Source organism: Macaca mulatta, chromosome 11 (genome assembly GCF_049350105.2).
Source record: "Macaca mulatta isolate MMU2019108-1 chromosome 11, T2T-MMU8v2.0, whole genome shotgun sequence".
In the NCBI taxonomy this organism is placed as follows: Eukaryota; Metazoa; Chordata; class Mammalia; order Primates; family Cercopithecidae; genus Macaca; species Macaca mulatta.
The window spans coordinates 120,401,677-120,429,362 of NC_133416.1; the positions used below are offsets into that span (position 1 = coordinate 120,401,677).

Below are 27,686 nucleotides of genomic sequence, written 5' to 3' on the forward strand. Positions count from 1 at the left end.
CATTCCAACTCCCCAAGTAGACTGCACTCCTGGCCCACCAGCAGTGCTCAACAAAGATTTATTATATTAAAAATTCCATCGCCAAACCCTGAGGCACTCAGGGCTCTGACTGGTGCAGCCATGACCTCTGAACCCAGAACACATGGAAGCAGCAGCAGCTGAGTTGCCAACTCAGGTCTTGGCCTGCCTGGCTTTGCTGCCGAACTCCTACACACCCTTCAAGGCCCTGCTCAAATGTCTCTGTCTTAGGCTGACGCAGCTGCTGCCCTTCCGTGGCCATACAGTGCTCCTTTTCACGGACGATGGCTCCTGCAGGGAGTGCCCCCAGTGCCCAGCACTGGGCCAGGCACACAGTGGTGCACAGGAACGTCTGCCGATGCCCACCCTAAGGCCAATCAAGGAGCCACGGAGCTGGGTCCCGGTCCTCACATCCTCTTCCGCATCTTGCCCTTCTTGGAGCGGGCGACCCGGCCGAAGGCGCCCTGCTGCAGCTCCTGGACGCGGCGGCGGTTGCGGGCAGAGAGCTGCTTGAGGCCACCACGCTGCAGGAAGCGCAGCTTCTGGGCCCGGCGCCGCTGCTTCAGGATCTGCTGCTTGGTCTTGAGTTCCGGGCGGACGCAGCCTGCAGGGGTGCCTGGGGTGTGGGGCCGGGATGCACCTGCTGGGACAGGGATTCAGGGAGCTCAGCTGTCGGAATCACTCCCAAGATCCCCTCCTCCCAGAAGCTCGCAGACTCCTTCCCTGTCCCTACTCCTGTTCTGTGCTTCTTGCTGTGGCCCAGTGTCTGTACACAGTAGGTGGCTAATAAAGTTTTAGGCAGCCTCATGGAGTGGTCAATAACACGGGGCCAGAACTGCTGGGGTTCAAATCCCAGCTGTGACCTCTTGGAGCCTGGGCAAGTCAGTAAACGGCTCTGTGCCTCAGTTTCCCCATCTGTGAATTATAAATCACAGCACCTCCTTCATGGGTGAAGAGAAAATGCATTTCCATGGTATCAAGTGCTCAGAACAAGGCCTGGCCCATAGTGAGAGCCTTTTAGGCATGACTGTTACTATTAAAAATTCTCCAACCAAGGAGTGTATGTTTCCACAGCACACCTACTGCTACTGCACGCTCTGAGGCCCCCCATAGTAACCGAAACAGACCTCAGCCTCTGTCTCCATGGACACCATGCTCTAGGCTTGTTAGATGAAAAGAGGGTGTAGATGAACCTTCCTTTAGGTGGGAGAGGAATCAGAGAAGGCCAGAGAGGGAGAGGGACTTGTCTGAGGTCACACAGCAAAGCAGCAGCAGCAGAGGTCAGCGGCCCTGCCCTAGCCCGACAGGTGGGCATCAGGTAGTCCATTCTTCTAGTTCTCCGGGAGGCAAGCACCACCCTCCCTGGCTCCCACTAAGTCCTGTGTCCTCCTCCTCCTCCCCATTCATAACAGCAGCCTCCCCAGCGCTCCTAGAGGGATGACCATTGGGGTGTTCCCAGCTGTCTCCAGTGGAGCCAGGGTGCCTCGCAGGACCTATCACCTCCAATGAGGACAAAAAAGGAAGAACAGCTGCTTTCTCCCAAAGCCCATAGGTCGCCCCCATCTCCCCAGCCCCTGCCCGCCCACTGCACGGCACTGCTCACAGCAGAAGCTGCTGTTTCACTCAGGTAAAAACAGGCTGAGAAGTGAGGTGTGGGTGGTCCCCACCCAGCCACGCTGACAAGGAGACACTCCCACAGATGGGAGAGCTGGAGGGGGAGGAGCCACAGAGAACAGGCCCAGGCAAATGCACGCAGGCTCACAGAGACACCCAGAGAAGGCAGTGACCAGCCCCAGAAGGTGGAGGGACACAGCAGTGGGTAACGCCATCTGAGAGAGACCCAGGACATGGTCCCAAACTCCCCTCTCCCCAGGGAAGGTCCCAGGTGGGAGCCTTGGGCAGCTGGGTGACTCAGGTTCAGTCACAGCCCTCATAAGGCACCTGTTTCCCGGCCTGTAAAATGGGTATTCGCAGTCACCTTGCCTCCCAGGTCATGTGTGGCCTTCCAGGACACAGCCTGCCTGCACCCAGCAAGTGGGAGCCCCTCCCTGACAGCAGCCCTTAAGCACAGGCTCTGGTAGACAGAGCCGGCTTCAAATCCACCTTAGCCTTTTACTGGCTGAGGGACCCAGGCCAGATTAAAGAGGTCGAAGTCCTCAAATGACCAAATGTACTATTTGCCAACCCACATTTCGAGGAAGTATCTTCCTCAGCATCCCCCGTGATCGCCTCCTCCCGGAACCAAAGCTGCTTCTGACTGCGTCTTTGGTGACATGAACTTCCCCACAGCATTGCTAAAAAGAACGTCACTCCTGAGGATGCCACAGGGGTTCAATTCATGCCCACTCTGTCAGGTCGAACCACATGCAGATGCCATTTTTGCAGGTGAAAATGGCCCACATAGCAGCATTCCCACAAGGTTCCACCTCCCGAGTTCTCTAGGATTTTAGACAATAGGCTTAATTAGGTGAACAGGGCATCTACCAGAAGTCATCCCCGTGGCTTCATCTGTGAAGTGGCCAGAGGTCGGGGACAAGGCACCTGAGGGGCACGGTGCTTCCCAGCGCCTGTCAGGTGATGCTCGTGACCATCAGAGACCGGGATAGTAGGAAGGGGGAACCTGTGGGTGTGGGGGTTGGGTGGGGGGATCATGGAGGGACCCAGGGTTTTGGCAGCATACCCCAACACACCGAGCTCTGGGGCTCTGCAGTAGCCCCTGCACCCGTGCCTCAGTGTTACCCTAATCTGACCATAACTGCTCTACCTACCTGTGCACCCATACTCCCCACCCTCCCTGGCTCTCACCTTGGCCACGGCCTCGCTTCCCACCTCTTCGCTCTGGGCCTCGCCGGTCAGATGCTCCTTCTTCGTCCGAGTCACGATCATCAATTTTCTGTTTCTGTTTCCACTTCTGATAGCTGGGAAACCTCGTTAAGGAAGCTGCGTGAAGCCCCTGGGACGGGAGAAGGCTCCTCCCCACACCGCCCCAGCAGACACAGTTCTGTTATCCCAGTCGCGGCTGAAGCTGCTGGGCCCGCCCCCAGCACACAGGTCCCACTTACTGGAGATGCGGCTGCTGAAGCCGCTGGGCCCGCCCCCAGCACAGGTCCCACTTATTGGAGATGCTGCTGCTGAAGCTGCTGGGCCCCGCCCCCAGCACAGGTCCCACTTATTGGAGATGCGGCTGCTGAAGCCGCTCAGCTCCGGCCCCTCATCCCCGGCCCCGCCCCCAGGTCCCACTTAATTGGAGCTGCTGCTGCTGAAGCTGCTCGGCCCCGCCCCTCCCTGGCCACGCCCCTCAGGATACAGGTCTCGCTTGTAGGAGCTGTTGATGTAGCGGCCACTCTCTGTCTTAATCTTCTTCTTGTCTTCCTGTCCTGACTTTCCCACAAACCGCTTCTTCTTACGGTCCCTGCAGGAGAGGGAGTTGGGACGGCTGCCGTGGAGGGAAACGCTTGGAGTGCCGGTTCCCGCTCAGGGCCTGTCTCCTCACCCGACCCTCTTGTCAGGTTGTTGGAGCATTAAAAGAAAGCAGTGCAGCCATGTCTGGCATGCAGTTGGCGCTCAATAAAGGTCAGAGGACTGCCGCCAGCACTGGGGCCTGGCTCAGGGACAAGGGCCTCCTGGAGGGTTTCCAATCCCCTCCCCCTTTCCAGCTGTGACCCTTGGTTGAGTCACATACATTCTCTAGACGCTAGAGTCCTCCTGAACAAATGGGTCCTGAGCCCTGTCTAGAAAGACTTGCCAGCAAAAAGGATAGACGGGGTCAAGATCTCTGTGGTGTGTGATCAAATCAAGGTGACAGAACAGCCAGGGGCCATCACACCTGCTGTGAGTGGTCACATGGGGGACAGCCAGGTCATAATCCAGGCTGTCCAGGATCAGATGGGAGTGAGGACGTCAGGGAATTCACCCTGCCTGCTGGCATGAGGGGCAGCTCACTCGCTCACTCACCCCAGGCAGGGATGATGGAGGGGCAGCTAACTTGCTCACTCACCCCGGGCATGGATGGGCGGCTCACTCGCTCACTCACCCGGGGCATGGATGGGTGGGTCACTCGCTCACTCACCTGGGGCATGGATGGGTGGGTCACTCGCTCACTCACCACTTGAGCTGCTGCCGGCCCCTCGTCAGGTTCTGGGCTTCGTCCCCCATCAGGTCCAGGACAGCACCAGCCACCTGCTGCTCGAAGGCTCCCCCTTCCCCGCTGATGCTCAGGCTGCAGGGGGAAGGTGGGAGACCTAACTGGATTGATGGGATCCAGCAGACCTGCCTGCCCCACCCAGGACCCAGCCAGCCACTCACCCCCGCTCGCTGTCGAAGTCCTTGGGCCGGTAGGGGATGTAGAATTCCTGGTCCCGCTCCCAGGCCTCCTCCCTCCGCCTCTTGGCTCCCCTGTTGGGTCCTGACCGCTGCCGCTTCCGGCCCATGACCTCTGAGAAAATGTCCTGGCAGAGCACGGACCGAGGCCCAGCGTCATGCCTGTAGCCCCCTGGGGAGTCCCCACAGCCTCCCTACCCACCACCCTGGCCACAGGGGCCAGTGGCTTCCCGGGGACTTTCAAAGCTTCACTTTGCCATTTCTTAGCTGGGTGACAGTGTCTCCTGTGGGACCCTCAGTTTCCTCATCTGCACACACAGCGCAACCCCTGCCTCAGGGACCAGCAGAGGCAGGACAGCTAGGTAAGGGAGAGAGTGCCGGCTGGGGGAGACCCAACTCCCCATTCCAGCTCCGCGCTCCAGGCTGTGTAACAGCCGGCCCTGCCCCTCTCTGCGCCTGGCCTGCTCTGAACAACGTGGACTAGGTCAGGGGTCTCCAGCTGGTCTTCTAGGCTACTGAACCCTCTGTCTAAACAAAACATGAGAGAGGGACATCCTGGGGGACACGCAGGCCCAAGACCCACCTACCAGGTGAATGGGACACTTCATGGTCCTCCCTCTGAGTGAGACCCGCACGTCTCACTGCAGAAGCCCTGATGTGTTTGGTGGCTGGTGATGCCCTGGACCCCACTGAGGGTGTCATGTTGTACACAGCTTCTCAGGCTAAAGATCTGGCCCCAGTTTTAAACGAGGGACAGTGGACAAGAACCATACCCCGACTCTGCAGATGGGAAGCTGACAGCATCCACCTCCATCCACTGCTCAAAGCCCCTAGAACAGCTTCATGGGCTGCTGCGACTTAGCCACCCCTTCCCTGTACCCCAGGTCCAGGGTCCCCAGGGTGGAACCTGTACCTCCACACTCTCTCTCGCCTCCTCCTCCTCCTCCTCCTCTTTCTCAGGCTGCTTCTCCTGCAGTGCTGGGCAGCTCGGGGCTGGGCCCACTGGGCCCTCCTGCTGCTCCTGCCTCCCCTGCTGTCCCTGCTGGAAGCGGGCGATGGCCTTGTGGTCCTTCTGCCGCTTGGCGCGCATCACCTGACTGCACAGGTCTCGGCTGGAGGCGTTGATCTCAAATATAGTCTGTGGAGGGGACACCCAGTCCTTTGCCCACCAGCCTCCTACCCCTAACCCCACCCTTACCACTTGGTGGGCTCCCTATTGGCATTCTTCCCCAAGTCTTCCCCAGTGTCCAAGGTGGGCACTCTCATTATCTGCACTTCACAATTAGATAGACCCAGGCCAGGCGCAGTGGCTCATGCCTGTAATCCCAGCACTTTGGGAGGCTGAAGCAGGAGGATCACTTGAGGTCAGGAGTTCGACACCAGCCTGGCCAACACGGTGAAACCCCATCTCTGCTAAAGATACAAATATTAGCCAGGTGTGGTGGTGGGCACCTGTAGTCCCAGCTACTGACGAGGCTGAGGCAGGAGAATCACTTGAATTCAGGAGGCAGAGGTTGCAGTGAGCCGAGATTGTACCACTGCACCCCAGCCTGGATAACAGAGCGAGACTCTATCTCAAAAATAAAACAAAAACACAAAGAGAGACCCAGGCCAGGTACCATGGCTCACGCCTGTAATCTCAGCACTTTGGGAGGCTGAGGCAGGAGGATCACCTGAGCCTAGGAGTTTGAGACCAGTCTAGGCAACATGACATGACCTCATCTCTACAAAAAATAAAAAAATTAGCCATGTGTGGTGGCATGCACCTGTAGTCCCAGCTACTCAGGAGGCTGAGATAGGAGGATCACTTGAGCCCAGGAGGTCAAGGATGCAGTGAGCCATGATTGCACCACTGCACTCCAGCCTGGGTGACAAAGCAAGACCCTGTTTCAAAAACAAACAAAAACAAAAACCCAGAGAGGGTGAGTAACCAGCCCATGGTCACATGCTAGGAAAAACCATAGCTTGTTAACCCAAGTCCATTTGACTTCAAAACTGGCGCTCTTAACCATGACAGCTCCTCTCCTGATCCCAGCTGGCTGGCAAGCTTACTCATTCCCGAGTAGGTTTTTCCTTTTGTGCATCCCCTTCCATATGCACAAGATGGGGTGCCTAATGGGAGTCAACAGTTGGGAAGGAGGGAAGGAAGCTCAGGAAAACAAGCTCTTCAGGCCTCTAACAGACCGGGAGCATGTCACTTCCCCTCATGAACCATCTGTTAAGTGCTAGGGAATGGCTGCCCCATGCCACCTGCTGTGGGCCAGCAGGGATGGTTCCAGAACAAGGGGCATCTCAAGAGAGGCTGTCAGAGCCAAGGCTGCAGGTTAAGATATAAGCTCAGATGAAAATCCCTGCTGGGGTCCTGCTGGGGGTCAGGACTGCAATCTGAGTCATGGCACCACCGTTGTCACTGTGTGACCCCAGGCCACGGGCCATCTGTCTCTGGCCTCCACTGAGCCAGGACTCAGAGCGTGGTCTCCGCCCAGCCCCACTCACCGCCCGGGAGCGGTAGTTCTTGATGCTGTCCACCAGCCTCAGCCGCTGAAGCTCCTCCTCCTCAAAACGCGAGCCTGGTGGGAAAGCAGTGAGGTGTCAGGCTGTGGGTGGGGTCAGCAAGACCCACCTGCCACCCCTACCTGTAGAAGGACTCACTGAAGAGGGGGTGCAGGCCCAGCCCCACAAGGTCCAGCTCCTTGGCCCTCTTGATGGACTCGGGTGAGGGCGCTGGGCGCGAGCGCACATACTGCTGCTGGGCGTTGTCGGCTACGCGGGCCAGGCCCCGTAGCTCCAGCGATGCCTCCAGGGTGCTCTGCAGGCCACTGTCCTCCTCGTCCACCACACTCTGTGGCACCCGACCCAGCATGCCATCCACACCGGCCGCACCTGCACCCCACACAGCACCTTGTCAGGGGTCTTTCAGTCCAGCCCGCCTGTCCGCTGCCCGACCACCATTCCTGGGTCTCACCCTGGCTCCACAATCACAGGTAAATGGCTACAAAATAATCACTGCAAAGAACACCAGCACTTACGGAGGAGCTAGAGAGCCAGACACTTGAATACACCGACAGGGGTCAACAAACCGCGGCCGGCCGGCCAGCTGCCTGCTGCTTCTGTAAATGGCTCTACGGGAGCACAGCTGCACTACTCGCTGATGCATGGTCTCTGGCTGTTTTTGCACTACAAGGCCAGGGTTGAAGAGCCACCCTGGATCACATGGCCCACAGAGTCTAGAATATGTACTATCTGGCTCTAAAAACAAAACTTTGTTGGCCGGGCACGGTGGCTCATGCTTATAATCTCAGAGTTCTCGGAGGCTGAGGCAGGAGGATCACTTGAGGCCAGGAATTGGAGACCAGCCTGAGCAATGTAGTGACACTCCATGTCTACAAAAAAAATTTTAAATTAGCCGGGCATGGTGGTGTGCACCTGTAGTCTCTCAATTACTCATGGGGTGAGGCAGGAGGATCACTTGAGCCTGGGAGCCCAAGGCTGCAGTAAGCCATGATAGCGCCACTGTACTCCAGCCTGGGCGACAGAACAAGACTTTGTCTCTCTTAAAAACAAAAAACTAAAACAAAAAACAACCAACAGCAACTTTGCTGACTCCAGCATTAGAAATTCAATTTCCACAGCAACCCTGTTCTACAGATATGAAAACTGAGGCTTAGTGTGGTTCAGTTGCTACCAGGACTGTCAAATGAGTCAGTTGCAGAGACAGGATTCAATCTAGGAAGAGTCCATACTAGCAACAGCGATACTTACGGTAATAAGTAACAGCAACAGTAAGAGCAGAGGATGCCGGGGACACAGGCTTCCTATGTGCAAGCACTGTGCTGAGTTCATCATCATCATCTCCTTTACCTCACACCAAAAATATGAGGAAAGTACGTGCTTTCTTTTGTCGTCACGTTCTGACTTTCTACTACAGGACATCTACAACCGTAAGCCAGGCACGGCGGCTCACACCTGTAATCCCAGCACTTTGGAAGCCTCCAGCACAGATGGAGAATCACTTGAGTGCAGGAGTTCAAGACCCAGCTGGGCAACATAGTGAGACCCCCATCTCCACAAAAACTAAAAAATCATCCAGGCATGGTGGACCTGCCTGTATTCCCAGCTCCTCAAGAGGGTGAGGTAGGAGGACTGCCTGAGCCTAGGAGGTCAAGGGTGCAGTGAGCTGTGATCATGCCACTATACTCCAGCCTGGGTGACAGAGTGAGCCCCTCTCAAAAAAAAAAAAAAAAAAAAAAAAAGGCAAAACAATGAAAGAAAAACACAAAAAGCCGAGGGAAGAGTGTGATGGACCTCATGGGCCCATCACCCACCGTCAATTACCAACATTTGGCCAATCTTGCAAGAAAGGCCCTGATGAGTCCATTTTAGAGATGAGGAAACTGAGGCTCCTGGAGGTTTAGAGATTGGCCCAGGGGCACATGGTGAGGGTCAGGGTCGGAAACCAAACCCTGCACTGGGTCAGGAGCCTGCCCTCTTCCCATCTCTCCAGATTAAGCACGTGCTGGGCCCTGCTGACCCCTGGCTAGCTCTGGAGCAAAAGCAGGATGTCTCTCCCTAAAAGCTAACTGCACCGGGGGTGGTTTCTGCCTGGACATTGTGGGAGGCTCCTTCCCTCCCTCTGCCCCTCCCACACCCATGCACAGCTCTCAACCCAGAAGGTCGGAGATCTGTAAAGCCTGCACAGGGCTGCGTGCTGCCTCTAGCCCTGAGCAGGCCCTGGGTGCAGGGTCCATTTCCTTCTGCTCCTGCCTGTCACCGGGTCCCTGGGGCTGCTGGGTGGGGCTGTGCTCACACCTCCCTCACTTGGCCCTTGCACTCTCGGCTTCGCTCCCAGGAAAATGCTTTGAAATGCCCCCTCCAATTCACCCCTGTGTGGCGCCCAATGAGGCCTCCACCTCCGGTGACTGCACAGGCTGCCCCTGACCCCGGCCAGGCCCCACAGCCCTTTCCTGTGCCCTTGCATCTGACCCCAGACTCTCCACTGCAGAGTCTGCTTTCCAGCTGCCTCCAGGCATGGGCTGGGACACTGCAGGGCCACACGGTCACCTGAGGGGGCCACAGCCTGGACAGAGATCACCACTGGCTGCCAAGAGTGAACAGCCAAGGAGAAGGGGGCCCGGAGCTCTGAATCTTAGCTCCCCACCTTCCTGCGGTGTGCACGCGGGTAGGCCTGTCAGAGCCGTTTTCTCATCTGTGAAGCGGAGGTGACTGACAGCCCTCCCTCCAGCACAGATGGACAAATGAGGCAAGATGTATACAGGGCCCGGGAACCAGCAGGACTGCAGGTGGAAGCCCACAGTTGGAGGCCCATAGATGGAGGCCATGGTGATTCCTGTTGTCTGTCCCATGCATTCCCACTCTAGGGTGTATACAGAAACGTCCTGTGGGTGGCCGGGCACAGTGGCTCACACCTGTAATCCCAGCACTTTGGGAGGCCGAGGCGGGCAGATCACCTGAGGTCAGGAGTTCGAGACCAGCCTAGCCAACATGGTGAAACCCTGTCTCTACTAAAAACACAAAATTAGCTGGGCGTGGTGGTGTGTGCCTGTAGTCCCAGCTACTCAGGAGGCTGAGGCAGGAGAATTGCTTGAACCCAGGACGTGGAAGTTGTGGTGAGCCGAGACTGCGCCATTGCACTCCAGCCTGGGCAACAAGAGCGAAACTCTGTCTCAATGAAAGAAAAGAAAGAAAAGAAAGAAAAGAAAGAGGCCGGGCGCGGTGGCTCAAGCCTGTAATCCCAGCACTTTGGGAGGCCGAGACGGGCGGATCACGAGGTCAGGAGATCGAGACCATCCTGGCTAATATGGTGAAACCCCGTCTCTACTAAAAAATACAAAAAACTAGCCGGGCGAGGTGGTGGGCGCCTGTAGTCCCAGCTACTCGGGAGGCTGAGGCAGGAGAATGGCGTAAACCCGGGAGGCGGAGCTTGCAGTGAGCTGAGATCTGGCCACTGCACTCCAGCCTGGGCGACAAAGCGAGACTCTGTCTCAAAAAAAAAAAAAAAAAAAAAAAAAAAAGAAAAGGAGGGAAGGAGGGAAGGAGGGAAGGAAGGAAGGAAGGAGGGAAGGAAGGAAGGAAGGAAGGAAGGAGGAAAGTCCTTTGGGCTTGGTCTAAAGGTGCCTCAGCCTCCCTCCCCGCCCCCTGTGCTCCCCTGAAAACTCAGTCAAGTATAGGGTCACACACTAGATGCATGCAGGGGCTGGACAGGCTATACCAACAGGAAAGGGAGGCAGGCAGGGGCTGCAGGGGACCAGGGAGCCTGTCTAATGGGGGCGCCACAGCTTAGCACCCAGATCCAACCGTTTCCTAGTAGATACCAGAAATCTGGATTGTTGTGGGAAATCCTGAGTTTAAAATAGAGGGATTAGCCAGGCACAGTGGCTTGCTTGAGCCTAGGAGTTGGACGCTGCAGCGAGCCGTGACTGCACCACTGCACTCCAGCCTGGGCAAGAGTAAGACCCCGTCTCATTAAAAAATAAAAGGAATCAGTCGGGAGCAGTGACTCACACCTGTAATCCCAGCACTTTGGGAGGTGGGTGAATCACCTGAGGTCAGGAGTTCGAGACCAGCGTGGCCAACATGGTAAAACCCTGTCTCTATTAAAAATACAATAAAAAATTAGCCAGGCATCTGTAGTCCCAGCTACTTGGGAGGCTGAGGCAAGAGAATGGCTTGAACCTGGGAAGCAGAGGTTGCAGTAAGCCAAGATCACACCACTGCACCCCAGCCTAGGCAACAGAGCGAGACTCCGTCTCAAAAAATATGAAATAAAAATAAAATAAAATAAAATAAAATAAGGAATCATCTTCTCCTGGGGTCAAACTCAGCCCCACCTCCTCCCACAGCCAAAATAGGGCCCATGAACTCTATGGAGACCCCTAACCCCACCCAGCCTCCACTCACCTGAGGGGTCCTCGAGGGGTCGGGCAAGGGCAAGGGAGCGGCCCAGGAACAGGTGCAGATCCAGCAGGTAGGGAATTTCGTCAGGGGCCACCAAGGAATAGGCTGTGCCACTTCGGCCAGCCCGAGCCACACGGCCTGCAGCAAGGAGACGTTCAAGCTTAATTAAGCAAACTAGAAGAACCTGGACCCAGCATGAGTCCCACAGACCAGATCCTGAGCGGGTGAGCCTGGCCAGGCCTCGAACTCCCATAGCTGCTCTCCCCACCTATGCACAGGGAAGTTCAATCATGGTCTCTGGGTTGATCTGTGAGAATGTGGTCAAGCTGACACGGTGCCCTGGGAGACTAGCAGAAATACAGCAAAGGCCTGCTCATGAGCATGATCGACTCTTCAGTGCCCCCACTTTTGAGAATTGCCCCCAAAGATGCAAAGATTCACACACAAGGAGGTTTAGTATGGCCCTGACTAGGAGAGCCCCAAGTTTGGAACTAAAGGCTCAAGGATAGAGGACTGGTTAAGTGAATTAGCTGATGGCCACACAGTGGGGAATTAAACAGCTCAGAAAAAGAGTGGGCAAACTGCAGCCTACAGGGCCAGGCTAGTGGCACCCGCCTGTAATCACAGCACTTTGAGGGGCTAAGGCAGGAGAATCACTTGAGGCCAGGAGTTCAAGAACAACCTGGGCAAAATAGTAAGACCCCATGTCTACAAAAAATGAAAATTAGCCAAATGTGGTGGTGTGTGCCTGCAGCCCTAAGTACTTGGGAGGCTAAGCTGGGAGGATTGCTTGGATCTGGGAGTTCAAGCTTACTGTGAGCTATGACCATGCCACTGCACTAGAGCCCAAGCAACAGAGTAAGATCCTGGCCCCTTGCTTGTCTGTGTAAATAAAGATTTATTGGAACACAGCCACACTCATTTGTCTATGTAAATGAATAGGCAGCATTCACACTACACCAGCAGAGATGAACGGTTATGACAGAGACAGTATGGTCCACAAAGCCTAACGTTTCATGTCTAGCCCCTTACAGAAAAGATGTGCCAACCCATCACAGAATGACATTTCATAGTAAACAAAAAACATTCGCTATGTGTGGTGATGTAAAAAGAAAAAAACAAAAAGCAAGTTATAAAAAAGAGCACCCAATGTGATTGCAATTTTGCATGAAATACATAAATCCCTACACAGCATTATATTCTGGCTTGTGTCTGTATCTTGGGAAAACAAGGTGTTATGACATTTGGAGATTTCATTTGAGGTTGTCCGACTGGCACTGTTGGTCTTGTGAGGCACAAGAAATTCCCTTTGGGGGGTCCTGGGGACCTCTCTAGGAACATGCAGAACCAGCCCTCCACACAGCAACGAAAACTAGGGGACAGCAGACAGCAACAAGAGGGAAGTGTGCTCACCATATGACACTTATGAATTAAAAGAAGGCAAAGAAAGTAGAGTAACAGTTACCAGGGGCTATGGGAGGGGAATAAGGAGATTTTGTCTGATGGGTAGAGCTTCAGTTTTGCAAGATGAAAAAGTTCTGGGGCTGAGCATGGTGGCTCACACCTGTAATCCCAGCACTTTGGGAGGCTGAGGCAGGCGGATCACTTGAGGTTAGAAGTTCAAGACCACCCTGGCCAACATGGTGAAATCCCCGTCTCTACTAAAAACACAAAAACTTAGCCAGGCGTGATGGCAAGCACCTGAAATCCCAACTACTTGGGAGGCTGATGCAAGAGAAGAGCTGGAACCCAGGAGGTGAAGGTTGCAGTGAGCTGAGATCATGCCACTGCACTCCAGCCTGGGGGACAGAGCAAGACTCTATCTCAAAAAAAAAAAGGTTTTGGGGACAGATGGTGGTGATGGTTGCACAATGTGAACACACTCAATGCCACTCCACTGCACACTGGGAAATGGCAAAATGCTGAATTGTATGCTATGTCTACTTTACCACAACTTAAAATAGAAACATCAGAAGAATGGATGCACACCAAAATGACGGCCATGTCATCAAAGAGCAATGGGGAACAGCGATCTCTGAAATGAGACCACAGCTGCTCCGTGACTTACAAAGGGCTGCATCTCAATAAACCCAACAGCTGTCAAAAATACACTCACTGCACCTAACCCACTAAACGTCACAGCTCAGCCAGCCTGCCTTGAACATGCTCCAAACACTTCCATTAGCCTACCCTTAGGCAAAATCATCCCACACATAGCCGATTTTAAAATAAAGTGTTGAATATCTCATGTAACTTATTGAATCTGTACTGAAAGAAAAAAATAGAATGGTTGTATGGGTGCTATTGTAAAGTCAAAAAAACCATAATCTGAATAATTGGGTCTTTTTTTTGTTTTTTGAGACAAGATCTTGCTCCGTTGCCCAGGCTGCAGTGCAGTGGCACAATAGGGAGTTTGAGACCAGCTTGAGCAATACAGCAAGGCTCTGTCTCTAAAACAAGCCCACAGCCACCCCATATGCAGTGTCAGGAGTTAAGCCTTGTACCCTCGGCTTCTGCCAGGATCCAGCACCCCTGCCTGCCCCAGGGCCAGCCACGGGCTGCTTACCCACACGGTGCAGGAAAAGCTTGCCCTTGGCAGGAAAGCTATAGTTGATGACATTGTCCAGCAGCGGGATGTCCAGGCCCCGGGCGGCCAGGTCAGTCACAATGAGGGCGGAGCACTTGCCAAGCGTGAATTTGGCAAGGTTGATCTTGCGGGCTGTCGGGTCTAGGGCACTGTAGATATGGGCGCAACTCACCCGCTGGGTCGTCAGCAGCTGCTCAGAGCAAAGATGGTAACAAAGTGAGAAGGAGACTTGGAGGAGAAAGGAAAGGAAGCCAGGCCATGGCGGGGGACGGGCACTGAGGTGCAGAGAGAAGACCATGGGTTCTGGAGTCTGGCACCCTTGGTCTGAATCCCAGCTTGCTGGGTGACGCCAGTTTGGGGAGGAATGGAGCTTACAACACCTCCCACCTCTCTGCAGGGCTGTCTGAGGATCAGAGATGATGTGTGCAGAGGGCCCTCATCAGAGATGATGTGTGCAGGGAAGCTGCAAATGCTACCTCAGTGCACAGGCCTTATCCTGATTCTGCTACAAACAAGCTGTGTGACCTTGGGCAAGTTACCAAACCTTTCTGTGCCTCATTTTCCTCATCTGTACGAATAACTGCCCCTTCTTTGTAGCCTTATTATGAGGATCACATGAGTCAGTATACACAGTGCTGAGAACAGAGTCTCAACATGGGACACTCATGATGGCGCTAGCTGTTCTTTACAGATTACTATTTAAACTGGGCGTGGTGGCTCACGCCTGTAATCCCAGCATTTCAGGAGACCAAGGCTGGAAAATCACTTAAGCCCAGAAGCTCAAGACTAGCCTGGGTAACACAGCAAGACACCATCTCTACAGAAAAAATAAAAATAAATCAATAAATAATGAGCTGGCATGGTCAGGCATGGCTCGTGCCTAGAGTCCCAGGTACTTGGGAGGCTGAGGTGGGTGGATCACTTGAGCCCAGAAGGCAGAGGCTGCAGTAAGCCATGATCATGCCACTACACTCCAGCCTGGCCAAAGGAGCAAAACTCTTGTCTCTAAAAAAAACTATTTAAAAATGACTATTTTGGTCTTACTCGCTGGTGACCCCAGCAGCTGCACAGAGGGAGCGTTGTTAACTGTGTGTGGAGTGAGCGAAACCCAGTGAACCATGTCCTCAGATAACAGACCCAGGTGTAGCCGACGGGGAGGCAGGCACTGACAGAAAGGGGCCCCCCGCCTTCTGGGGCACAGCGACTCCCCAGGCTTTGACCCAGGCGAGGGTCACACAGGGATAACACATAGGAAAAAACTCTGAGCCACTCACACATGCTAACAGCACTTCACACAGCTTACTACATGCAGGTCATGCCTCAATCTTAAGATGTCAAACAAACCAAACACTAAAAATCTACAGGAAAATGACAGGATGGCAGGGACAGGTTTCAAAATAACCTGGATGATAAGGGGAAATAATGGATGAAGGTCAAGACCAGCTATGAGCTGGTAACAGTTGTACCTAGATAACGAGTACCCAGGAGTTCATCATATTATTTTCAGATCTTAGTATGTCTTTGAAATTTTCTCACAATAAAAAGTTTAGGCCAGGCGCTGTGGCTTACACCTGTAATCCCAGCACTTTGAGAGGCTGAGATGCGCAGATCACTTGAGGTCAGGAGTTCAAGACCCGCCTCGCCAACACAGCAAAACCCCGTCTCTAAGAAAAATGCAAAAATTAGACAGGCATGGTGGTGCCTGAAGTCTCAGCTACTCAGGAGGATGAGGCAGGAGAATCACTCAGACCTGGGAGGTGGAGGTTGCAGTGAGCTGAGATTGTGCCACTGCACCCCACTCTGGGTGACAGAGTGAGATGCCATTTCCAAAGGAAAAAAAAAAAAAAAAGAAATGTTTTCATAGTAAAAAGTTTAGGCTGGGCACAATGGCTCACACCTATAATCCCAGTACTGTGGGAGGCCAAGGTGGGAGGATCACCTGAGCCCAGAAGTTCAAGACCCGCTTGGGCAACTGAGTGAGAACCTGTCTTTACAACATACAAAAATAAGTAACCAATTAGCTGGGCATGGTGACAAGCACCAGAAGTCCCAAATACTCGGAAGGCTGAGGTGGGAGGACTGTTTGAGCCTGGAAGGTCAAGGCTGCAGTGAGCCGCGATTATGCCACTGCACTCCAGCCTGGATGGCAGAGTGAGGTTCCGTCTCAAAAAATAAAAATAAAAATAAAAATAAAAATAAAAATGACCATCTTGAGCCCAGGCCCAGGTTCCTCGTCCACTCTCATGCTGCCCTCTAGTGACCGCACAGGGAACTGCAGCTCCAAACTCCAGCTGAAGGAGGTGACGGTGCCACTCAGGACTGGGCTCACCTCAGTGAGGTACTCGGCATGGTGCTTCGTGGCCACAAACACCACGGTCTGGTCCTGGGGTCGCACCACGTTGCGCAGCAGGTGGAGCAGCACGGCAGCCTTGGTGTCCTCCCGCACGAGGAAGAAGGAGGTCTGTGGGGAGAGGGCATCACGAGTTGGCTTTTGGGATCCTGGCCCAGAGCCTGCAGGGCCCACCTGGACACACCCTCCTGGGACAGGACAGGTGCAGCCTCACCTTCAGCTGCTCGTTGAGCTTGGTGTCCACGTCAAGCCGGATGAGCACAGGCTCTGTGAGGCCTGCAGGAGACGTGGGGGAGAGTGGGGGTGTCGCAGAGGGACTGGACCCCCAGGCCCCAGCCCCACCCCCAGCCCCCATCTCCACCCCCAGCTCACGCACCAGCGCGGGCAAATTCCACCAGCAGTTTGGGCAGCGTGGCGGAGAAGAGCACCGTCTGGTGGCCCCCAGGGAGGCGGGCGATGATCTCCTGCAGCTGCTCTGCGAAGCCCATTTCAAAAAGCCTGGAAGGGTAGAAGGCAAGACCAGGTCAGAGGGGGCCTCCGCTCCCTGGAGTTCCAACCTCAGCCATCCTTGTCCCCACAACTTCTGCGGTGTCCCAGGGCTCCTCTCTCTAACTCAGCCCACTCACACTTTATCGCGTGACTTCATCCTAAGCAACAATAACCTTGAAATCTGGAATCTGTCTCGGTTATGTTCTTACAAACTCATGCTGAAATAATCGACAGCAGCCCAGGCTGACTGCAGAGGGTCACGCCTGTAATCCAAGCACTTTGAGAGGCCAAGGTAGGAGGAGTTTGAGAACACCCTAGGCAAGACCCCATCTCTACAAAAAATAAAAAATTAGCTGGGGCCGGGCATGGTGGCTCACGCCTATAATCCCAGCACTCTGGGAGGCTGAAGCAGGTGGATCACCTGAGGTCAGGAGATCGAGACCATCCTGGCTAACATGGTGAAACCCCGCCCGTAATAAAAATACAAAAAAAAATTAGCCGGGCGTGGTGACAGGCGCCTTTAGTCCCAGCTACTCGGGAGGCTGAGGCAGGAGAATGGCATGAACCCGAGAGGCAGAGCCTGCAGTGAGCCGACATCGCACCACTAAACTCCAGCCTGGGTGACAGAGCGAGACTCCATCTCAAAAACAAAACAAAACAAAGCAAAACAAAACAAAACAAAGAAAACAATTAGCTGAGCATGGTGGCGAATGTCTATACCCCCAGCTACTCAGGAGGCTAAGGTGGGTGGATCCCTTGAGCCTGGGAGGTCGAGGCTGCAGTGAGCCATCATCACACCAGACTGGGCGACAGAGCAAGACCCTGTCACCATCAATCAATCAATGATAGCAGTCCCTCCCCTCTTTCCCCACCTCCCCCTCCCCAACTCTGCCAGGGAGGGTTCTAAGTACTTTACAAGTATCAAGTCTTCGGGTCCTCACGGCACCCCTGGGAGGTACATGCTACTTTATCCCCATTTTGCAGTTGAAGCAGCCAAGGCCCAGAGATGCCCAGTGATTTGCCCAAATTCAGAGCTGAAGTCGCAGAGCTAGGACTGGATCCCACTCCTGTCTGTCTCCTGAGTCCATGCTCTCAACTTTGTGCTTTTAAAAAAATATCTTTGAAATCCCACGTTAGGGGCCGGGCACTGTGGTTCGTGCCTGTAATCCCAGTACTTTGGGAGGCCGAGGCGGGTGGATCACCTGAGGTCAGGAGTTCGAGACCAGCCTGGCCAACATGGTTGAAACCCCATCTCTACTAAAAATACAAAATTAGCTGGGCATGGTGGCGTGTGCTTGTAACCCCAGCTACACAACAGGCTGAGGCAGGAGAATCACTTGAACCTGGGAGGCGGAGGTTGCAATGAGCCAAGATTGTGCCATTGCACTCTAGCCTGTGTGACAGAGTGAGACTCCATCTCAAAAATAAATGAATAAATAAATAAATCCCATGTTAGATGTCCTACTATTTATTTCAATACTCCTGAAATGCAAAATTATAAATATTGGTCAGAGAGCCCCACAGACGAGCTCCAGCACCACTTATGAGGAGGTCTGCAGCCCACATCTGGGGAGACACTGCTTCGATCTTGGCCACACGGGTCTCTCCCGGCAGAGCCTTCCTCTGGTTGACCTCTCTGCCTCCGCTTTCCCAGTTCAGACACAAGTGCTCAGGGCTGACCTGCAGCCTTACCGGTCGGCTTCATCGAACACCACGTATTCCACACTCTGCAGCTTCAGGTTCATTTCCACAGCCACATGCACCAACCGTCCGGGCGTGGCAATAATTCTGGAAGTGGGTGCACAGGCCAGGTGACCCCAGGGCCAGGGCCACCACCATAGTTCTCTTACACCCCCACCACTGGGAAGGGACCTCAGGGAGTCATTCCCAATCAACAAACTCACATGTCGGGATTTTCGTGCAGGGCTGCAAACTGGTCTTCCATCCTAGAGAGGAGAGAAGGGTTTTAGCTTGATAGAAGAGGTCTCCGGTTTCCCTTCCCATAACCAAATGTCCAGGTGAGGCTGCACACCCCAACCCCAGGAACACACACCCGAGGCTTGGAACTGAGGAAAGGCCAGTGCTGAGGTGAGGCAAAGGCATTGCTCTGACAAGAGATACAAGCTGAAATATTCAAAAGAACGGTTATAACAGAGTTCCCCCAAAGAGATGGGCTCAACTACAGACCTCAATTCACTCCTTCTGTTGGTCCAGATAGCAACAAAGCTGCCTTCTACCCACAGCGCCCCCAGCAACTAACCCTGGAACTACCAGCTCCAACTAGAACTCAGGTTCCCCGGATCTCTGTCAGCTCTCATCCTTAAACCCTTTGGACACACATCCCTACTTTTAGTCCTCCTCTGAAGCACCCTTGGGATACCTGTAGGAGCCAGGGTAGCCCTGGGCCAGGACTAGCCCAGGGAGGCCTTTCTGACAATCACAAACTTTAGAAAGAATAAATGACAATGGAGACAAAAGCACTGAAAAGCAAACTCTCTGAGAATCAAGAGTGTTAACAGCAGCATCCTTAAACTTTCTCCCTTAAAGGGGCTGCTCTTTAAGGCAGAAACTGTGGGATAAGGCATGGAATGAGGCAGGAGACTGGATTCTGATCCCAGCTCCACTACGGAATCATTGCCTGGCTCTAACCTGTCACTTCCTCATTTTGCTCATCTGTAAAACAGGTGTGGCACCTACTACCTAGGAAGGGTGGTACCTGCACATCAGGCGATAATACAGTTTACGAATCTGAGCTATTATAAATATCCCTCAATTCCTGTGCTTTCTGCTTCCAAACAGCCCACGGCCAGGCATGGTGGCTTATGCCTGTAATCCTAACACTTTGGGAGGCCAAAGCAGCAGATCGCTGGAGCCCAGGAATTCAAGACCAGCCTAAGCAACACGGCGAGACCTCATCTCTACAAAAAACACAAAAATTAGCTGGGCTTGGTGGTGCACACCTGTAGTGCCAGCTACTGGGGAGGCTGACGTGGGAGGATCACTTGAGCCCAGGAGGCTGAGGCTGCTGTGAGCTGTGAGTGCGCCACTGCACTCCAGCCAGGGTGACAGAGCGAGACCTTGTCTCAAAATAAACAAACAAAAAACAAAAACAAAAACCAAGCCCACAATTAGGCATATTAAAGTAGATACACCTGTCTATCCTGTGAGCTGACGACTCTATTTCAGGAGCATCAGAACTTCTGAGTGGCAGTGCTTCTGTGGACAATTTATTTTAACATTTTATTGTAGGATTTCCTTTGTTGGTTTTTTTTCTTAAGCCAGTCAAATTTAGCAGTGAGGGGGTTGTACACCAACTTTAATGATACTAATGTTGGTAAGTTCTGATAACCTGCTACCACTGGACCAGCCTTGTTGGGTTTTTGTTTTGTTTTTTCTTTTTCTTTTGAGACAGAGTCTCGCTCCGTCACCCAGGTTGGAGTGCAGTAGTGCCATCTCGGCTCACTGCAACCTCTACCTCCCGGGTTCAAGTGATTCTCCTTTCTCAGCCTCCACTGTAGCTGGGATTACAGGCATGCGCCACCACGCCCAGCTAATTTTTGTATTTTTAGTACAGACAGGGTTCCACTATATTGGTCAGGCTGGTCTCGAACTCCTGACCTCAGAGGATCTGCCCGCCTCGGCCTCCCAGAGTGCTGGGATTACAGGCATTTCCCACTGGGCCCAGTCTTGTTGGTTTTTTTGAATGAGCACAGAAGTTGCCATTATTAATAAGCAACAGAGCTAAATCAAACTAATGTCCTGGAGACACAGAGATGTGCCTGCACGTTGGTAACTCTGGCGTGCGGTGCAGGGACCTTACCTGTCTCCACCTAGGATCAGGGCAGTCTTGAGGCCAGTGAACTTGCCTAGCTGAGAAGAGAAAGTGATTGAGAGAGGGCAGGAGTGAGATGACAGCACACTCGTGGCCTTTGTGCCCGGTCCCAAGTCAGCCCTCGCCTCCCACCTCTCCCCAAGCCCACACACACCTCCTTAGTGAACTTCAGGGTCTGCAGGGCCAGCTCTCGGGTGGGCGAGAGGATGAGGGCACGGGCCCCAGTCTGGGCACTGTGGGTCTTGAGCCGCTCGAACATGGGGAGGAGGAAGCAGGCCGTCTTGCCACTGCCCGTCCGGGCCATGGCCACCACGTCCTTGCCATCCAAGATCACTGGGATGGTCTAGAGAGGCACAAGCAGGGAAGGTCAGGGTCAGCTCCTCCCAAATACCACATAATCCAGAGCTTCAAGGTCCTGAGGAGTGGGCGTGCTACGGATCTCAGTGAATGGGCAGGCACCTGTCACCCAGCCTTAAGCCTATTCTTGCCCATTCTTTCAAAAGCCTGTTAGCACGCCTCTAAGGATAAGCGGCTCACTACCCCAACTCTTTCCATTGCTGGAACACCCTTCTTCAGGCAGAGCAGACTCTACCTCCCGTCCAGTCCTCCTCAGCACCCCAGAGAGATGGCTCCCACTGGGTGAAGCATCTGAGAACAATAATCATAATCCCTGGATGATAATAGGTGGCTGCGAGTTGCCTGAGCTGAGGCTTAGCTGTGGGAAGCCTCTGGGAGGCTCAACTGGCAGAAAGGCCCAGAGTCTCTGCTCAGCTCGGCCCAACCTTCTCCACTGAGGATGTGGGCACGCTAGCTGGGGCTTCAGCAGAGTAAAGGGGGCAAGAGATATGACAGCTGGGACAAGGGGTGGCTGTCAAGGGGCCAGACAAGAGGGCCATGTCAATCCTCCCTGGCCCTCACCAGTCGACCGCCCCACCCCTCACCTTCCTCTGGATGGGCGTCGGCACCTTGTACCCCTTCTTCATGATGCCTTTGAACACCGGGTAGCTTAGGCCTGGGAGAGACATGGAACCATCAGGGGGCCGAAGGAGTCCCCGCAGCACCAACCACAGAGAACTTTACAGGACAAGTGACAGCTTCATCAACGATAAACAACAAGAAAAAAAGCAATAAAGCAGAAACTGAAAGGTGAAATGAGACTTAGGAGACAGATCTGACTGGGGCACTTGAACCTTATTTGCTTTTCTGATTGAACCCACTCTTGATGTCATGAGACAGTAGGGATCTCTGAACGCTAATGGGGTCTTAGACGACACTGAGAAGCTGTGCCTTCGTTTTAGGTGTGGTAAGGTCCTGCGCCTCTCAGAAGTGTGTGCGGACACAATGAGGATGTCTGGAACAAACTTCAGAATCACCCAGGTGGTGGGGAGGGACAAGAGGGTGAGGGCATGGATGGGAGCTCGCTTTGTTGCTTAGGCTGGACTTGAACTCCTGGCCTCAAGTGATCCCACCCCTGCCTCCCCAAACGCTAAGATAACAGCATGAGCCACCATACCCGGCACTCGTCTTGATAGTTGAATCCTTGCTCTAGCTGCTACTGATTTGTAAAGAGTAACAGTCAGGCTTTAATTCCGGCCAGCCAGGTGTCCCCACACCACCAACCTATTCCATCCTTTCCCTCCTTCTGAAATGCCCCTCTGCATGCAGTAAGTCCCCGACTGTCTTTGCCTGTTCCTGCATCTGCATCGCCTTTTCCGAGGCCTGTTCTAATTGCCCTCTCCTATGTCAGGCGCACTGCCCTGCTAGAAGGACCTGAATGACTGGGAGACCAGATCTGCTACCCTAGTCTACCCAACCACAGTGCTGGGATCAGAGTGCACATCAGTGATGGAGTGCAGAGGAGGGGTCGATCCCCAGCTGCCGCTCCCGCAAAGTCCCCGATGCCAAACTTGCACCCACCCATGGACTGGAAGCCTCCAGATTTCTTCTTTTTCTTGTTCTGGGCACGCACCATCTCCCGGGTGTCCGGCTCCACATCTGAGGTGCATTCTGAGGTGGGGAAGGTGGGCAGGGGTCTGCCAGGTCCCAGCTGGGAGGGAAGAACAGAGAGGCAGTGTCATTTCAGGCACAGTGGGATCACAGGGGGCAGGGAAGGGGGCTATGCTGTTGCCCTCTCTCCCCGATTCAAGCCAATGATGCTTCCGCCAGATCACGTCACTTTTTTGCTAGTAAGTTCTCCTTTGGCTGGGCCAGGACAGGACAGAAGTCTGGAGTGGGGTCTGCAGATAGACTGTCTCGGTTTGAATCCCAATCCTGTCACTTACCAGCTGTGAGACCTGAGGGAAGGGACTTAATCTCCCTGAGCCTGTGCTTCCACACCTGGAGAATGGGGACAACAAGCAGAGGCCTCCCAGGGTGCTGTGAAGATCATATATATGGGTGAGTGTCAAACTTAGAAAGGTGCTTAGAAACGTGGTGGTATTATCACTATCATCATCACCACCATCAAAGCCCTCAAAATTAAATACCTGGCTGGCGCAGTGGCTCACGCCTGTAATCCCAACACTGGGAGGTCAAGATGGGCAGATCACCTGAGGTCAGGAGTTCAAGACCAGCCAGGCCAACATGGTGAAACCCCGTCTACTAAAGTACAAAAATTAGACAGCCATGGTGGTATGTGCCTGTAATCCCAGCCACTCAGGAGGGTGACGTGGGAGGATCACTTGAACCCGGGAGGTAGAGTTTACAGTGAGCCGAGATCGTGCCACTGCACTCCAGCCTGGGCAACACAGCAAGACTCTGTGTCAAAATAATAATAATAATAAAAATAAAAATTAGCCAGGTATGGTCACTTGCACCTGTAGCCTGGGTGACAGAAAGAAACCCTGTCTCAAAAAAAAAAAAAAAAAAAGTAAACACATATTTTTTTTTAAGAGACAGGGTGTCACTCTGTCACCCAGGCTGGAGTACAGTGGTGCAGTAATGGCTCACTGCAGCCTTGAACTCCTAGGCTCAAGTGATTCTCCCACCTTAGACTTCTGAGTAGCTGGGACTACAGGCGTTATACTACCACACCTGGCTAATTTTTTAATTTTGTATTTTTTTTTTTTTTGGTAGAGATGAGGTCTTACTACATTGCCCAGGCTAGTCTTGAATTCCTGGCCTCAAGCATTCCTCCCTTCGTGGCCTCCCAAAGTGTTGGGATTACAGGCATGAACCACCACACCCAGCCCCTAAATACTTTAAAGAGCCAATCAAAATGCCTACTACATGTGAAGTACTAGACTTTTCCAAGCTCTCCCGCCCCCTACCCCCACCCCACGAGCCGCCAACCAATCTCCTTTCTGATCTCTGGTCTGTCTTGTGCCTGGTCTCCTTTCTGCTCACCCAGGACCCACTTCTCCTGGCACAGCTAAATCCAATACAGACACCTCCTCTGGGGAACCTTCTTGGACTCCAGGGCTGCCCCCTTTCTCTTAAAAATAGCATTTATGGCCAGGCGTGGTGGCTCACGCCTGTAATCCCAGCACCGGGAGGCTGAGGTGGGTGGATCATTTATTTGAGCCCAGGAGTTTCGAGACTAGCCTGGGCAACATGGCAAAACCCCATCTTTACCAAAAAATTTTTAAAAAAAGCATTTAAGGAGCAGCAATTCATAAGAGTGGCTGAAACTTACAAGGCCATGTACTGTAAGCTAGGTGCTGCTCTGAGAATTCATACAAATTAACCCACTTAATCCTCACAACAATCTGAAGTGGGTACTATTGTTCTGTCCATTTTACAGAGAAGGAAACTGAGGCACAGAGATAAAGTGACGTGCCCAAGGTCACACAGCCAGCAGGTAGTGGGTGAGGGATGTGAACCCTGGCTTCAGAGACTGTGTTCTTTTCACTGTGACCCTCTAAGGTTGACTACAATCCTCTAGGGCAGAGCCATGGCCTGTCTTGAACGGTCTGCGAGTTTAGAACGGTTTTTACATTTTAAGGAGTTGCAGGAAAGGAAAAAGAAATCAAACAAAAAAGACAGTAATCTTATATGGCCCAATAAAACCTAAAAAAAAGATTTACCGGCCGGGCGCGGTGGCTCAAGCCTGTAATCCCAGCACTTTGGGAGGCCGAGACGGGCGGATCACGAGGTCAGGAGATCGAGACCATCCTGGCTAACATGGTGAAACCCCGTCTCTACTAAAAAATACAAAAAACTAGCCAGGCGAGGTGGCGGGCGCCTGTAGTCCCAGCTACTCGGGAGGCTGAGGCAGGAGAATGGCGTAAACCCGGGAGGCGGAGCTTGCAGTGAGCCGAGATCGCGCCACTGCACTCCAGCCTGGGTGACAGAGCCAGACTCCGTCTCAAAAAAAAAAAAAAAAAAAAAAAAAAAGATTTACCATCTGGCCCTTGATAGGTCGGTCAACCCCTGCTCTAAGCACATGAAAACAAGGTGCCTGGGACACACAGGCACCTGCAATAGCTACTGAACAGCATGTATGAACAGCATGTCCTTTGGTCTTTTTTTTTTTTTTTGAGACAGTCTCATTCAGTCACCCAGGCTGGAGTGCAGTGGGAGGATATTGGATCACTGCAGCCTCCATCTCCTAGGTTCAAGCAATTCTCCTGTCTCAGCCTCCCAACTAGCTGGGACTACAGGCACGTGGACTACAGGCATGCGCCACCAGGCCTGGTTAATTTTTGTATTTTTAGTAGAGACGGGGTTTCACCATGTTGGCAAGGCTGGTCTCAAACTCCTGACCTCAAGTGATCCGCTCACGTTGGCATCCCAAAGTGCTCAGATTACAGGCATGAGCCGCCACGCCCAGCCTCCTTTCGTCTTTTCAACTTTTTTTTTTTTTTTTTTTTGAGACACAGTTTCACTCTGTTACCCAGGCTGGAGTGCAGTGGGGCAATCACAGCTCACCTAGCTCAGGTGATCCTCCTACCTCAGTCTCCCAAGTAGCTGGGAATACAGGCACACAGCACCATGCCCAGCTAATTTTTGTATTTTTTGTAGATGCAGTCTCACCATGTTGCCCAGGCTGGTCTTGAACTCCTGACATCAAGTGATCCTCACTCCTCCGACTCCCAAAGTGCTGGGATTACAGGTATGAGCCATGGCACCTGGCCAACAATCTTTGAAACATATATAATCATTTACTTGCCTTCTACAGATGTGGAAACAGTCACAGAGAAGTTAAGCAACCTCTCCAATGTCCCACAGCCAGTGCAAGGTTGGGCCAGATTTGAACACAGGGCGGTGCCGTGAGAACGCCCTTGGTCTGAACTACACACAGACTCCTCTTCTTTGGTACTCACTACCTCTGCCCACCTGTGCTGTTCATTACCTTTAGTAGTTTCTCTACATTTGTTGAGCACCTACTGTGTGCCAGGAGCTGGCTAGGCTGGAAGGGGAGGGAGATGGTGGGATGAGGTCTCCTCCAGTTCCTGCCTTGGGGTTTGATCCTTTCTCTTCATATAAATGCCCACTTACTCATCTCCTTGCCCTGAGCCTACCTGGTGCCAGGCACCTGCTGGGAACAGGACTGTGGGAAATAATGGCCAAAACCCTTCTGCCCCGTTGGTGCTCACACCTGTCCCCTCATGTGCATACATGTAGCATTCAGTAATGGAAAGGGCACAGGCCTTGGAATCAGACAGTCCCAAGTTTGAATCTCCTGGCTCTTGTACTCACAAGCTGTAGGGTCTTGGTCAAGTTTCTTTCTTTCTTTTTTTTGTAAAGCTGGGATCTCCTTTTTGTGTGTGTGTGTGTGTGTGTGTGTGTGTGTGTAGCCACTGCTCACTGTAGTCTCCGCTTCCCAGGTTCAAGTGATCCTCCCATGTCAGCCTCTGTAGGAGCTGGGACCACAGGCAGGCGCCACCACGCCAGGCTAATTTTTTTTTTTTCTTTTTTGAGACAGAGTCTTGCTCTGTCACCCAGGCTGGAGTGCAGTGGTGCGATATTGGCTCACTGCAACCTCTGCCTCCCAGTTTCAAGCGATTCTCCTGCCTCAGCCTCCCTAGTAGCTGGGATTACAGGCGCGTGCCACTACAACTGGCTATTTTTGTATTTTTAGTAGAGACAGGGTTTCACCATGTTGGCCAGGCTGGTCTTGCACTCCCCACCTCAAGTGATCCGCCCACCTCGGCCTCCTAAAGTGCTGGGATTACAGGCTTGAGCCACTGCGGCCATCCTCATTTTTTAATTTTTTGTAGAGTCGGGGGCCTCCCTATGTTGCCCAGGCTGATCTTGAACTCCTGACCTCAAGCAATCCTCCCACCTCAGCCTCCCTAAGTGCTGGGTTTACAGGCGTGTAGCCACTACACCAGGCCTTTGACTATTTCTTAACCCTCGAGGCCTCAATTTCCTCCTGTGGAAAAATGAAGATGACAGTTGCCGGTGGTGTTAGCACAGCGTTGGTGTGAGGATTACATAATAAGGCTCGTACAGCTCTTAGCATGGAGCCTGGCACATAGTAAATGGTCAACAAACACAAACTGGCCGGGCTCATGCTAATTTTTAAATTAGCTTCCCAGAGGTTTGGGGGCGTCACTGTCTCAAGCCACGCAGTCCGTCCTTCCCTTAACTCAACCTCCCAAGAACGCTCCAAACTCTCAAAGTCAGATTTTCTGCACCGGCACTTTTCATTGGGCGAAAGGCAACCAGGATCCGCCCCATGTGCAGGAGGCAGCCAATGAGAGACGCGCGACCAAAACCCGGCAGGAAGGCCCCGCAGGCTCCAGCCGCGGGACCCTAAGCCTGACAAGCCCCGAGACACGTGCTCAGGCCGGCGGTCCCAAGACCGGTCCTCGGGCTGGCAGCCTCCCTCCTCACTCTCTGCGGAGCCCACTCCCCAGCTGGGGAAACTGAGGCCTCGGGGCGCTGCCGGGAGCCGGGTCTCGGGCCCCAAAGTGCGTCCCAGCCCCACGCGCCTACCTTCTGGGCCCGGGCGTCATCTTCCGCCTGGATCTCAAACTCGCCGTCCTCCGAGTCGCTGCCGCGGGCCTGGGAGGCCGTGCCTCGGCGCTTCCGGAGCCCCTTCTTTTTCCTCCACTGGGCCATGGCAGCTCTCGACCGAGGGCCGGCCGCCGGGCGCCTGCCTGCCGCCATTCGGGCCTCGCGCTGGGAACGCAAAAGGGGGCGTGGCCTGCGGCGCGCACCAACTGCTTGGGGCGGGGAGGCGCGATGGCCATGTGACCTCGGCTGCGCTTTCGCCAGTGTCTGCGGCC

At 53.5% G+C, this 27,686-nt stretch overlaps 2 protein-coding genes across 10 annotated transcripts in view; one reads left to right on the forward strand and one right to left on the reverse strand.

The window, feature by feature from the left end:
- CFAP73 (cilia and flagella associated protein 73) overlaps nt 1-825 on the forward strand; it is a 200,466-nt gene extending 199,641 nt beyond the window's left edge. For all 3 annotated transcript variants that reach the window (XM_077952979.1, XM_077952980.1, NM_001194263.2), the window contains 1 exon segment: nt 250-825. The gene's annotated coding sequence lies outside the window, so the exon portion shown is untranslated.
- DDX54 (DEAD-box helicase 54) lies at nt 42-27,594 on the reverse strand. Of its 7 annotated transcripts, none has more exons than XR_013401468.1 (20): nt 27,394-27,594; nt 22,429-22,558; nt 21,453-21,523; nt 20,666-20,854; nt 20,500-20,549; nt 18,584-18,625; nt 18,372-18,467; nt 16,567-16,688; nt 16,405-16,466; nt 16,170-16,301; nt 13,820-14,030; nt 11,257-11,391; nt 6,991-7,221; nt 6,835-6,908; nt 5,252-5,476; nt 4,324-4,466; nt 4,124-4,237; nt 3,326-3,430; nt 2,617-2,936; nt 42-687 (listed from the first exon to the last, which is right to left on the reverse strand). XR_013401468.1 is itself a non-coding variant. In XM_001111246.5 (20 exons), exons 1-20 carry the CDS (start codon nt 27,565-27,567, stop codon nt 426-428), a joined length of 2,652 nt encoding a protein of 883 aa, XP_001111246.2. In that variant the 5' UTR covers nt 27,568-27,594; the 3' UTR covers nt 42-425. The 7 variants fall into 7 exon arrangements, 6 of the variants coding, with proteins under 6 accessions (XP_001111246.2, XP_015008364.2, XP_077811369.1 ...); XM_001111246.5 differs by having other exon boundaries at nt 42-658; nt 2,824-2,936; XM_015152878.3 differs by having other exon boundaries at nt 42-661; nt 2,824-2,936.
- Nucleotides 27,595-27,686: the final 92 nt, after the last annotated feature.